Source organism: Mastigoproctus giganteus, chromosome 6 (assembly GCF_048544385.1).
Source record: "Mastigoproctus giganteus isolate SK-2022 chromosome 6, ASM4854438v1, whole genome shotgun sequence".
Classification (NCBI taxonomy): domain Eukaryota; kingdom Metazoa; phylum Arthropoda; class Arachnida; order Uropygi; family Thelyphonidae; genus Mastigoproctus; species Mastigoproctus giganteus.
In genome coordinates, this window is record NC_143580.1 from 194,812,374 (window position 1) to 194,825,735 (window position 13,362).

Genomic DNA, 13,362 nt, shown 5'->3' on the forward strand with positions numbered 1-13,362 from the left:
TTAATGACAACAAAGGACGAAGTTAGTGCACTTCTACTTCCTTGTGCATATTTTAATCCCATTTCCATTATAATTACTGTTTACCCACCCCTTAATTTAAACACCAATCACCTTAAAGCTAGTCACCTCTTGCCATTCAAACCATAGCAATTGCAGATCGATCAAGGTGAGTACTGAAAAATTAAGCCCTTGCTATTTTTTGAATTTAGTCCAATAAAACAGTACTTTAAGACATACTATAACTTCTAAGTGTCCCCCCTTTTTTATTTATTTATTTATTTATTTTTTTTTTCACATAGGCCCTTGCCACTGAAATCTTTGGAAACTAGGTGGCAGGGCCTGCCAGAGTACAAAAAATCTATTGGGTACCTGACCTGCCTCCCTGGGGCCAAGTGTGGTAAAGGTGGGTCCCAACAGGGGCCTACAGCTAAATGGTTAGAAGAATAACGGTACACAACACTACACATCTGTCCACTCCCCCTTACACTTTTTAAATCTCTAGCCTTCACAGAGTTCTGTGCTACACAAACAGAGTACACAACACGGAGATGGGGGAAACCCTTAGTACTGTCAGACAACTAACACATTTTGCACTTACTTTGTGTGTTGGCATGTTATTTGTGTTATTCATCTGGCCACTTAGTTACTTATGATCACCAAGGAAGGCACCCCCAGCATCTGTCCATGGGACGAGGAGCCAGGACAGAAGAGGGACATTTATGAGGCTGACTCTGCTCTGGCCAGTACAAGAGTGTAGGCAGCCTAAAGAGTGAAATAAAACACATAAGATAGAGAAGAACAGGCAAGGTGGGGGGGGGATGGTGACAGGGTAGGCATCCCCCCTGGTGAGTGTGGAATATGTATGTATGTATATTCATGTCGATTGTGGCTCCTAGGCTTCTGCCCATCTCTACCTGTGTACTCTGTAATTGCTGTAAAACTTCTACAAAGGGCCTGAAAAGTGCGAAATGCAAGAATGTTAGTAAAGTGTAATGTGTTGAACTTGTTAGTCAGGCCTCTTTGTCACCAGGGAGCAGCCACCATATGGGCAAATGCTACCTGGTGCCTGACCCTGTCATGAGGAGCCAGGCCGGAATATACTATTCTGTCTCTTTCTCTCTCTCTCAGGGTAACTTGGAAATTTTTTTTTTAGCTAGTGCAGCATAAGCCTTAGGCTTCCTTGCACTACATGGCTAGTAGTAATGATAACACGAACCGGATTCGCTTGTGCATGATTCGCCTTTGTGTTTACAAGAAATGGCAGTCGAACTCGGGGATGACTGAACTGAAAGATGTTTCTGAAAATGTATTTATGTTTTTCATACGATCGAAGATTTCAGTGAAGGGGAAACACATTTCACCATAATAACATAAAAACCCACAATTCCGGCTATCAGTATTAACACACATGCAGTTAGATCAAGTTTACTACCTGTTCATAACAGATTCCACTAGCAGGAATGCAACTGGAAATTGTTTTATGATAGTGACCTCCAGAAATGTGTTGTAGTAAAATGAGAGCTAGTGGGAGGTGATAATAGTGTTTCTGTCTTTACTGCTTTGTTTATTCAGTTGCTACACGCGGGCAGCTTTGTTTCTGTGTTTCAAGCGTGCCTCCTCATTTTTTGATTTTTATACTGTAATTGTGTTTCATTCCCTAAAAATGAGTAAAATACTTGAGAAAAGTGTGAAAAGGAAGCATGCTGGTGAAGATACTACAGATTCAGAGAGAAAAAGAAAAGCAATATCGATAAGACTGTCAAAAATTCTTACCGGGGGAAAACTTGTAGCGGCTCATACAAGTGTTTATGGCCAAAATCAAACCGGCCCACTGGGGTTTCCCCGCTAAGGCCAGTCTGCCTCTGTCGATAGAGGGGAAAAAAAAATGAAATTATGAAACGCTTTGAGTGAAATGAAGGAATATGTGATATTGCACATATCGCTATAAAGAAGTTCATTGATTAAACAGAGGTCCTATTTGTATGTGTCAAAAGTTTTTTTGGCACCCTCTTGAACTGCTGCCTGTAAGCAATGCTTACCTCGCCTACCCACTTGCGGTGGCCCTGGGTGTGTAGCCCTGAAAAAGGGTTAGGGTACCAAGAAAAGTAAAAGGATGACAGGCAGAGAAAGCCATAGTGTTTGCAGGGCCATCTATCACCCACACAGGAAGGGACCCGAGCGGATGGGAGGAACCCACAGAGGGCAGTATACTATACCTTTAGGCCGACCGGGCTAGCCAGGTGGGTAAAGTTCCTGCCTGGTAACCCAAAGGTTGCAGGTTCAAATCCCGCCTCGGGCTTGGAGCAGAGTAAAATGCAAAAACTTTGGGAGGTGCATTATGGTCACAGAAGTCGATGCGCCAACAGCTAACAAAAAAAAAAAAAAAAAAAGATATATATATATATCTTTTATATATATATATATATATATATATATATAAAATCTTCGTGCTTCTTTTATATCTTCGTGCTAAAGATATATATATCTTTAGCACGAAGGAGGACAGGACAGCACAGGAGACCAATTCAGGCAGCCTGAACCAGCAAAAAGAGCAAAGCCAAGAGACGGTGGTAAGAGACATGGGCTGCAGATGGAATACTGCACCCAGGGTAGTGCAAGCAAGTGCTAAGTTCCCAAAGTAGGTTCCAGGTGGATGTTAAGTATGTGTTAAATGTTTTAATAGTATTGTGTCTGCATGACTTTATAACTTGTGAAGATGGCAAGTAAAGTTTGAAACACATTTTTGAAATAGATTCCTTGTATTCATGAAGGTATACATAAATAGTTTATATCACTTCACTAGTTGATTTTTTCACACTAGTTATTTGATTGAACTGATGAAAAATTACTGTGTAAATCTGCCCTATGGTGGACCTATTTTATTAGACTTTTTTTTTTCTTTCCATATTTGTAATGAACATATTCTTTTGACTTTGTAGCTGCTCTGGAGCCCCTGTTATCAGATTTCCAAATAGCATTAATATCAGCCAAATAGTGGAATGCAAGGAAGTACAAAGCTTTTGCTACACTAGGGAAAGAAAAAATAAAAATTCTCTTCTAACATAGGTGCAAATACAATTTACTTTTGTTAAATTCCCTCAACCTGTCAGCATCACCTACCCATGTAGGTAATTTATTCCAGTAATTAACAATCGAACTTACTAAAAGAAAACTTCCAGTAGTCCAGTCTAAAACTCTGCTAGAGTAATTTGAATTTGTTCCCTAGTTCCAGTATCATTTATAACCATGAAATTTCATTCATTTTACTATCCTTTCTCAGAGCTCTTATAAACCTCAATCATATTCCTTCTAAGATACCTAGTTAATAGACTCTGTAGCCCATATATTCAGTTCTTTCTCATATGGGCACCCTTTTGCCATTCTTACCCATCTAGTAGCCTGTCTATGAATTTGTTTAGGAAGTTCTGTCTTTTTTTTTTAGGTGCAGCCTTTATGCTTGGGCACAGTGAAGTGCAGTCCCACCATTGCCTTATATGGTGGAATACCCTCATTATTTCCGATTTACTTTCCTATGGCTATTTTTTATCATATAGTTTATTATAGCCAATGCAAGAGCAAATGAAAGTGCTGTTGTAAGTTATAATGTTTTCTCTGAAATTTCTACATTTGGCATTGTGGCTTTATGTTTTTTTCTTGGGAGATTTATCATTCTTTTTCTGCTTATGCTTTGAGAATCATATATTACATGAATTTGTATTTAAAAAGAAAAGTTGCATTAACAAACCATAGAAATATGTTGAAGAATATCTAAATGCAAAATCTCAGATAATAGATATGGTTGCTAATGCTTTGAAATAATTATAAAAACAGAAAATTGACATTTACATTATACTTACAATAAAATCATTTAAATCTATATTAGAACCATAGTACAGGTAGTCCTTGGTTTATGATGGTTTGTTTTGCGATGATTCACAATAACAACGGTTTCAAAACCAAAAGGCCAAAAATATCAATAAACTATATAAAAAATTTCAAAAATGTGCAGCTATAAGTACTGGACATGATGTAAAAAAAGCACAGTAAATCAGATGTGAGAGCTATCCCCATCTACCTTCTAAGCAAATTAGGGATGAGGTGGCCAGAGATAAGAGGAGAACACTCAGTTTGCTTGTTGTTCTACTATTGTTGGGCCACTATTCCACAATGTCAATTTGTGAGTTTTAATTAAAAATTGTTGATTAAAATAATTAAAAAAAGCATGCGTACACGCACCAGACTTGCTCAAAAGATGCCTGAAAGCTATGAGCAGAAGGTCCTTGAATTTCATCATTTTGTCATTCAATGTCGGAAGATACATCAGTTTGAGTTGGGACAGATTGCAAATATGGACAAAGTCCCCCTTCAATTTGATGTCCCAAGTAACAGAACTGTTGATAAGAAGGGGGTGAAAACTGTAACTGTGAAGACAAGTGGACATGAAAAGAGCCATTATACAGTTGTTGTAGCTTGTTGTGCCGACGGAACCAAGCTGCCTCCTATGCTGATTTTCAAACGCAAACAATGCCAAAAGAAGACATTCCTCAAGGAGTGATTGTCCACATTCATGACAAGGGTTGGATGGATCAGGATGGGATGAAGATCTGGTTTGAGAAAGTTTGCAGCAGGAGACCAGGTGGGCTCTTATGCAATCCTGCTCTATTGGTGCTTGATCAGTTCAGAGCACACATAACAAAAATTACAAAGATTGCTGCAGAGCAAAAAACAAAACTTGCCGTCATACCTGGAGGCTTGACATCCCAGCTCCAAACACTTGATGTCAGCATTAACAAACCCTTCAAAGCTACCATGAGAGACAAATGGAACCAATGGATGAAGTCTTCTGGGGACAATTTGACACCAGTAGGAAGAGTGAAGAAACCAACTATAGGAGAAGTTTGTACCTGGGTGAAAATATCCTGGGATAATATCAAGATTGAGGTCGTTGTCAAGTCAATTAAGAAGTGTGGCATTTCAAATGCCATAGATGGAACTGAGGACGAGGCAATATATGAAGACAGTGATTCGTCATCAGACACAGATGATGACAAGCTAATGGATGGGAGTTTTGACAGTGATGAGTTGTGTGAATTTTATGATGAATAAAACTTGAGTTCAATAGCTTTATGTAATACATTTTTTTTTTCAAATTTCGGGCCCCAAAATTAAGGTGCGTCTTATACATGGGGAAATACGGTAAATCAAAAAACCTTGCAATGACTGAAGCTATTATTACTGATAAGGCGAAGCCAATTTTTGAGAATCTTAAGAAACAAGAGGGTGGTGATGAGGTAGCATTTTTAGGTAGCACTGGATGGTTCTTGTGATTTAAATCTCAAAGTAAGTGCCACTGTGTGAAATTGGTGGCAAGTGTAGATGCTGAGGCATCTGCAGCATTTCCTGCAGAGTTTCCAGCCATTGTAGAGGAGGGTAATCCTCCCGATCTCATTTCTAATGTTGAGACCAGGCTTTATTGGAAGAAATTGCCATCATGAACCTTCACTGCCCATGAAGAGCAGTCTGTACTAGGTCTCAAAGCTGCAAAAGACAGGCTAATGCTTTTGTTGGGTGCAAATGTCTTTGGCACTTTAAATTAAAACCAGTGTTGGTGTACCTACCATTCACAGACACCACGTACTCTCAAGGGTCTAAACAAAGCCATGCCAGTCTACTGGAAATGGAACAGGAGGGCTTGAACACAAGGAATCTTCTTGGATTGTTATACAAACTATTGTTGCCCTACTGTGCTCTGCTTTTGTCAAGAGAATGAATTACCAGCCAAGGTTCTTCTTTTGGACAGTGCCCCTGACCATCTTGCAAACCTTGCTGAAGTCGGAACATCTCTGAATGTCAGTGTTGCCCTTGTGGGTAGCACAGTTGCTAGGATTGCTGTCCTCCCCACACCAGGTGGAAAAGACCTGAGTTTGAGGTCCCATCGTTGACGGAAGGAATTTTTATGGGCCTTTTTCACAATCTGGTCAAGTTAGTTTGTCTCAGGTGAGGTTGGCATGGTTTTTTCTCCCAGAAACTCAGGTTTTTTAGTCCAACAAACAAAAAATCAACCTCAGAACACATGCAATTTACAGACTATATACACGGAGCAATAGTTTTCCTTAGTTGCTGATGCTCCTAAAACCCTACAACAACAATGTTGTTTACATGTCACCAAACACCACTTCAGTTTTGCAACCAAGTGACTAGGGGGTAGTAGCAAATTTTTAAAGCCTATTACCTCTGCCAAATCTTTGTGGAAATGGTGAGAGTTTTGGACAGGTCAGACAAAACTATCAAGGATTATTGGCTCTCATTTGAAATTTTGAAGGGCATTAATAACATCAATGCAGCTTGGAATGAATTTGTCAGTGAACTGTTTGAATGGAGTGTGGTACTAACTTCTGATTTTTGGATGACTTCACAGAATTAGAGCCAGTGGAGAACATTGTTGAAGACATTAGCAGGCTGGCACAAGAGGTGAGATTAGATGAGGTTATAGCTGAAGATATAACAAAACTGTTGGATAGCCATGGACAGCAGCTTTCCAATGAAGATTGGAAGAATTGGCTAAAGAACTAAGCCAACAGAAGGAGGGAGGAGGAGAAAGAAAAAAGATGAAAGGCCTCCTCAAAAATCTATGGATACAAGCGATCTACAGCGCATCCTTTCAGCCATTGAGACCCTCATTGATGAGTTCTGTGAGGTTACCCACTACTGAGAGTGAAGTACGAAAGTGAAAAAGAGCATCTTTGTATCCATTGGCCCTTATTCTGAGATTCTCTACCTGTATTTGACTAAGGCTGCATGTCATAAGCAAGTGTTTAGGTACTGCAAAACCTATTTGAAAGTTTCATATCATAGTGTGGCAGACCAAAGTTAGATGCTAGCCAAGTCCATCTTGTTGTAAACTGTTGGCACAGAATCAAATGTAACATATAGAAATATTTCAGCTATTTATCATAATAGCAGAATTATTCTGAGTTAGTGAATATATATCATTGCATGTCTAGTAAAGAGTGTATGTGTATATCTGTAATCAAATTATAGACATACACAATGCTTTTTACACAAGTTTGTTAACAACTAAAAATCATTTCAATACATTATATTATTCCAATGTGGAATAATAATTTATCAAAATGATTTTGTTAGTTTTTAATAAATTTATGTAATGGTTATAGTTTTACATTCCATATGTACAAATTTTGTGTTTCAATAGATAGAACTCAAATTTTTTTATATATAAAAATTAAAAAAGGGTTTCTACAAATTAAATTTATCACTTAGGTGAGGAAAATAGGAGGCGGAGGATTTGGAGAAATCTATGAAGGCTTGGACTTGATTACTAAAGAACTGGTAGCACTCAAGCTGGAATCAGCAAAGCAAGCAAAGCAGGTACTGAAAATGGAGGTTGCTGTCTTGAAGAAACTTCAAGGTAATACATGTGTTGCCATTTTTGTTTATTTATGATATTTTATTTTATTGAGTTTATCATGAAGCAGTATCATTGCTGATTTATAATAATACATATATATGAGGTGTCATCAAAAAGTTAGGGGACTGACTTTGTATCTTGAAATTGTTTTAGTGTTGTGATTTGTCACAAAATGTTTGGTTGACTCATCTAAATTAGTAATGCATGAATTGCTCATTTATTTGCAGTCAGTCTGAATTAGAACATGGTGAACAGCAGGTATTTTGTGTTTTGTGGCATTTAAAATGAGCAATTTTACTAGGAAGTGAATTTACATCACATCTCAGTAAAATCTCATCACTGCTTGTGCTGCATATAAACCAACAGAAACACCCACGAAATTTTGAAAACAGCTTTTGGAGAAGATGCTGTGTGTTGTTCAAAGACTTTTTGGTAGATCACAGAATTTAAAGAGAGCCATTTGCCTGTCAAAGATAATCCACATATCAACCACCCTTAAACTTCAAAAACCGATGATCCCATCATTCATGTTTGTGATGTGATCAGGGGTGGTCAGTGTTTAACTATCTCTGAAGTAGTTAGTGAAATTGACATTTATGAGATATGTTGGTGAATTTTAACACAAGATTTGGGAATATGACAGGTGCCTCTGTAGCCAGGTGGACAGGAGCATCAGTGCATAGCACACGCTTCTTGATTAGACTGGGGTTCGAGCCCGTGACCACCAAATACGGAGGATGCGGAAAGGTCAGAGAATGACCACCGCATATCCCCGGAGCAATATGGCCTTAGTTGCAAATGCTCCTAAAAAACCAAACAACAACAACATTGGGAATATGACACATTTCAGTGACATTTATGCATCCTCACTAATGATCACAGAGAGCAATGAGTTCTTGCATGTCAGGGTCTTCGTCAACATATTGCTGCTAACCGACATTGTGTTTCTTATTATTGTGCAAGAAAGCAAACATATACAATTCCACACCTACACATCTCACATTGCTGCCCCCCTCCCCCCATAATAATTTGTCTAGTTCTTCCTTAAATTTATCAAAAATACCAGCTCTACAACATCAGATGGAAATTCCTTCTAAGAATCAGCTACCCACTGGCTGAAGGCAATTTACACACACACACACACACACACACACACACACACACACACACACACACACACACACACACACACACACACACACACACACGTATCCTTACCCTGGTTGTTACTCTTAGTAACCCTGATACAGCCCATATATTTGCTTGTTCCATGAATATCCCCAGCAGGCCTTGTAATCCCAACACCTTGATTACCAGTCTGTTGCATGTCCCAATAGAAATAGTAAAAGAATGGTTTACATCTCTGCCTTTGACTGCTATTAATCTATTAGACTGTATATCCCCTCAAGCTTTCCGACTAACTAACAATGCCTCAACAGCATCAGTAATATTTTTGTCCCATCTAATTAAGTGCATCTTGTCCCTGTAAAAATAGTCTTCTGTTAACAAGCACAGACTGTGTTGAGAAAAATTCTACTCCATGTGTGCATTGTACAGTCTAACCAAGGCAAAACTGATTGAGGCTCTCATCATGTACTCCCTCCTATCATGTCTGGGAAGAATTGCAGATGTTTTTAAGCTTAAACCTGACATGAATCTTTCTCAGCATTGCTCTTTACTTGTTAAGTAAGTCTTCAGATTTCTTACCCTTAATATCATTAGTACCAAGAGATCAATGTATACAATAATATTACCTTTTGTGTCCTTAAAAGATAGCTGGCCTGTAGTGCAATTAACTTTTGCTCCTGGAAGACATATTTGGTCTACAAAATATATTTTCTGTTTCCCTGACAATAGACTCACTGACAGTAGCTATATCCTGTGGGACCAGCATGTTCTGCTATGTAGGAGTCTTCCGTCATTGCTGGTGGCAATTGTAGGAATATGGCTGTCACCTAAAAACAAAGGTCCAGTAATTTCAGTGGAAGGTTCCATTTCCTCCAAGGCACAAAAAGAGCATGCAAATCTTGTTTCAAATGTTAAGATCATGCACAATGTATTTTTTGACTCACAGGGTATTGTTTATTATGAATTTCTTACATTATCAAACGGTGCACCAGGAATATTACAAAATGTGGCTTGACCAGGACGACTTTTCGATCACAGTTCTATTGACTGTAGTGTGATGCTGTTTGGAGAAAGATGGTTGTAAAAGTGGCCTTCGGGGAATTGGTGCTTACTTCATGACAATTCCCCTGCATACTCTTCAAAAATTTCTTGTGAAGTAGATAGCACAGTGACTATTTAGTCACTGTACTGTCCCCCCCTCTCATCCCACCACCACTACACTCACTGTATTTAGCTCTCTGTGTGTTTTTTTTTTCTTTCCCAAGCTTAAAGCCCTTGTGAAAAGTCATATATTTGTAATGCTTGAAAAAATTATTCAGAATGTGAAACCGAAACTATTATCAATTCCAAAAGATGTCTGTAAGGAATGCTTGCAGAAGCATTTGAGTCGGTGTGAAGCAGACTACTTAGAAAGAGAGCCATCTCTTTATCCAATACGTTTCATTTCCCAAGTATTAGTCAGTCTCTCAACTTTTTATCACACCATGTGTGTGTAATTCGTTATATGGAGTTTTCGTTGTAATGCTTATTACGATTGCGTAGCTCAGTATTATCACATTATATAGTACCCACTGTTGCTCTGATATATTTATCATTTAAATGATAAGAAGAAATAGGATATCTTCTTATATTATTATAAGGAGATATAATAATATATTTTATCATTGAAGATCATAATACTGCTTTCAGTGCTCCATAATTTATATATGTAGATAATTGGGAAGTTTGCTATTCTTGTACAGTTCTGTGTATGCACTCTGTGACCATTAATATCTGGACACCTGCATATCTACAAATAATCTTTATTTACAGGAAAACTAATAACATGTGCTGGATCCTCTAGTCTTCATGAAACACTTTCCACCAGCTTTTTTTTTTTTGGCAACGTGCTCCGATATTTTGTGCCATTCACTCTTCAAAGTGGGGGCCATTTCAGCTCTGTTTTTTTGGGCACTCTCTCCCAGAGTTCTCTGTAGGATTAAGGTCAGAGCTCTGGGCTGGCTAGTCCAACTTTTCAATGCTCATATTTCCAAACCAGACCATCACAACACAAGTAGTATGACATGGAGCATTTTCATGCTGATACAGTTAGGCTCTTCCCTGACATGCTGCCACGCTGTAGGTAACGCATTGTCCGGGTGTCTAGATAGACCTCAGAATTTGTGGTTTTGTCCAAAACAACCGAATAGTCCCAGGCCAAACCATGAAAAATAGCCGCAGATCATCATGCTGCCTCAGCCATATTTCATTGTTAGGATGATATAGTCCAACAGGTAGCCTTCTCTGGGCACCTGCCACACCCATTCATGGACTGTAAGACTGGTATGCCATGTGTTGTTACTCATCACTCCAAAGCACACACTCCATTGGCCTCTAGCCCAAGAGTGGTGAGCCTTACACCAAGTTAGATGGCATTTGGCATTAGTCGGGGTGATTATTGGCTTGTGGATGGCTACATGACCCTGGTAACCAATATTAGAGTCCTGCGAATTGGGTTTGCAGGTCTCAGGTCATTTTGCTGTTCGTGGGTTAGGTTGGTTTCAGTTTTTGAATGTAAATAATTTATCACAATAACTTCAAAAATTTGATATATTACTACATAAAATAACTATTTTATTAGTTTTTTCTAAGTAGTATTAATTAAATTATCAGGTGTTTGGAAGGTAGATGTACTATAGATTAATTGAGGGTCTTCTAACTGCACCAGAAAATAAATACTCTGTATCAAATCATGTTGAGGACTCTGGAATCAATGAAGGAAATGAACCAGACCCTTCTTATTATGTATTTTAAATAAAATGAGTGTTTATATTCTGTATTACATTTTTTTAATTCAATAACAACAGTTGTTATAAAATATTTAAAAAAATATATTAGTTAAAATTTAATTGATTTTGTAATGTTGATATCGAAATATTGTGATACTGATATTGCACGAAACTACAAAAAGCAATAAGAATGTCAGAGCTTTTGACATTATTTTTTTAGCCAAGTCCTAAGTTTGATTTTACTTTAAAGTCATTATTTCCCACTTGAATAACCACTAATACACCCTTTAGTGTTCTTAAGAACTGATGACTGGTTAGTAGCATCATCAAATTTTTCTTCTGGCAAATACTCGGTGTTCTTCCATATGTTTTTATTATTGAAAATATTCTCAGTTTCTGTAATAATTGAATACTTACTAAAATTACCTCATTTGAAACCAAAGCAAATTGATGCATGATGATCATTCCCTAGGGCTTAGCGATTTGGGAAAGTGTCACTTGGCATAGCACTGGAAACTTTAGTAGCCTCCAAGCTTACAGATTAGACTGTGTGCATAGAGATTTATCTCTATGCACACAGTCTGCATAGAGATTTATCTGGAATAAAATAAAAAAACTGAATGGTAGATTTCTCCCGGATAAATCTCTATGCAGAGATTTATCTGGGAGACCCTTTACAAATCAACCCTTTATAAATGTTGGAGCTACAGGATGCTCTAAACAAATCAAGAAATGCGGCATCAGGACCTGATGGTCTTTATTACCTCATGTTGTAACACCTAGACAAAAAGGCACTAAATTCCCTATTGCTTTTTCTGAATCGGGTCTTCTCCAAAAGCTATTATCCTCGCTCATGGTGTCATTCAACAGTGCTAGCTTTTCCAAAACCTGGGAAAGATCAGACGAATCCACGCAACTATAGACCGATATCCTTTACCAGCTGCTTGGGCAAGACATTGGAAAAGATGGTACACAATAGACTTGTATGGTACATAGAATCCCACTCAGTCATCAGTTGTAATCAATAAGGCTTCTGCAAAAACCGATCCACTTTAGACCTTATGGTGAAAGCTGAGTGTAACATACGGAAAGCCTTTATTCGAAAAGAACATCTTGTCATGGTGTGCCTGGATATTGAAAAAAGCCTTTCATACCACGTGGCGCTATGGTGTTCTGCAAGACCTGTATGCCATAGGACTCAGAGATCGACTCCCAATGATCATAGAGAGTTACCTTAAAAATAGAACTTTTCAAGTGAGTTATCGTAATGCTGTTTCGCAAGCTCTTATCCAAAGAGAAGGTGTACCACAGGGATCGGTACTCAGCGCTACACTCTTTGCTCTTAGGATAAACAATTTAGTGCAGAACATTTTGGGTAACGTAGAAATCTGTCTTTATACCGATGATCTTGCAATATCTTGCCATTCACAGAATATGCGTTCCATCGAATGACATTTACAGCTTGCAATAAACAAAATAGCGTCATGGACTTCACATAATGGTAATGGTTATCGTCTATCAGCAACCAAAACTGCAGGTGCCTCCGTAGCCAGGCGGGAAGGAGCAGCAGTGCGTAGCACACGCTTCTTGATTAGACCGGGGTTCGAGCCCGTCACCACCAAATACGGAGGATGCGGAAAGGTCAGGGAATGACCACTGCATATCCCGGAGCAATATGGCCTTAGTTTCTAATGCTCCTAAAAAAAAAAACTGCAGCCATTCACTTTTGGAAAAAATGCCAACTACATCCAGAACCTGAATTATCACTGGGAAATCAACCGATACCAATTACCAGCAATATCTGATTCTTGGGCATAACCCTTGACACTAAACTGACATTCCAGAAACACATACTACAAACACAAACTGTCTGTATGAAAAAGCTGAATATACTTAAAGTCATCTCATCTATGACATGGGGAGCTGATCGCTATACTCTACTCCACCTATACTGGGCCTTAATCAGAACTCAATTAGATTATGGTGCGCCTGTTTATGACTCTGCCCGAAAGACTCTGTTAGCCTGTCTCAACACAA

At 38.5% G+C, this 13,362-nt stretch overlaps 1 protein-coding gene across 4 annotated transcripts in view; it reads left to right on the top strand.

Moving 5' to 3' along the window:
* Positions 1 to 13,362, top strand: part of LOC150084851 (uncharacterized) — a 231,879-nt gene that overhangs the window by 162,527 nt on the left and 55,990 nt on the right. For all 4 annotated transcript variants that reach the window (XM_090376645.1, XM_090376646.1, XM_090376648.1 and 1 more), the window contains exon 3: positions 7,282 to 7,429. In XM_090376645.1, coding sequence (XP_090232771.1) covers positions 7,282 to 7,429 — 148 coding nt within the window. The remainder of the gene's footprint in view (positions 1 to 7,281; positions 7,430 to 13,362) is intronic.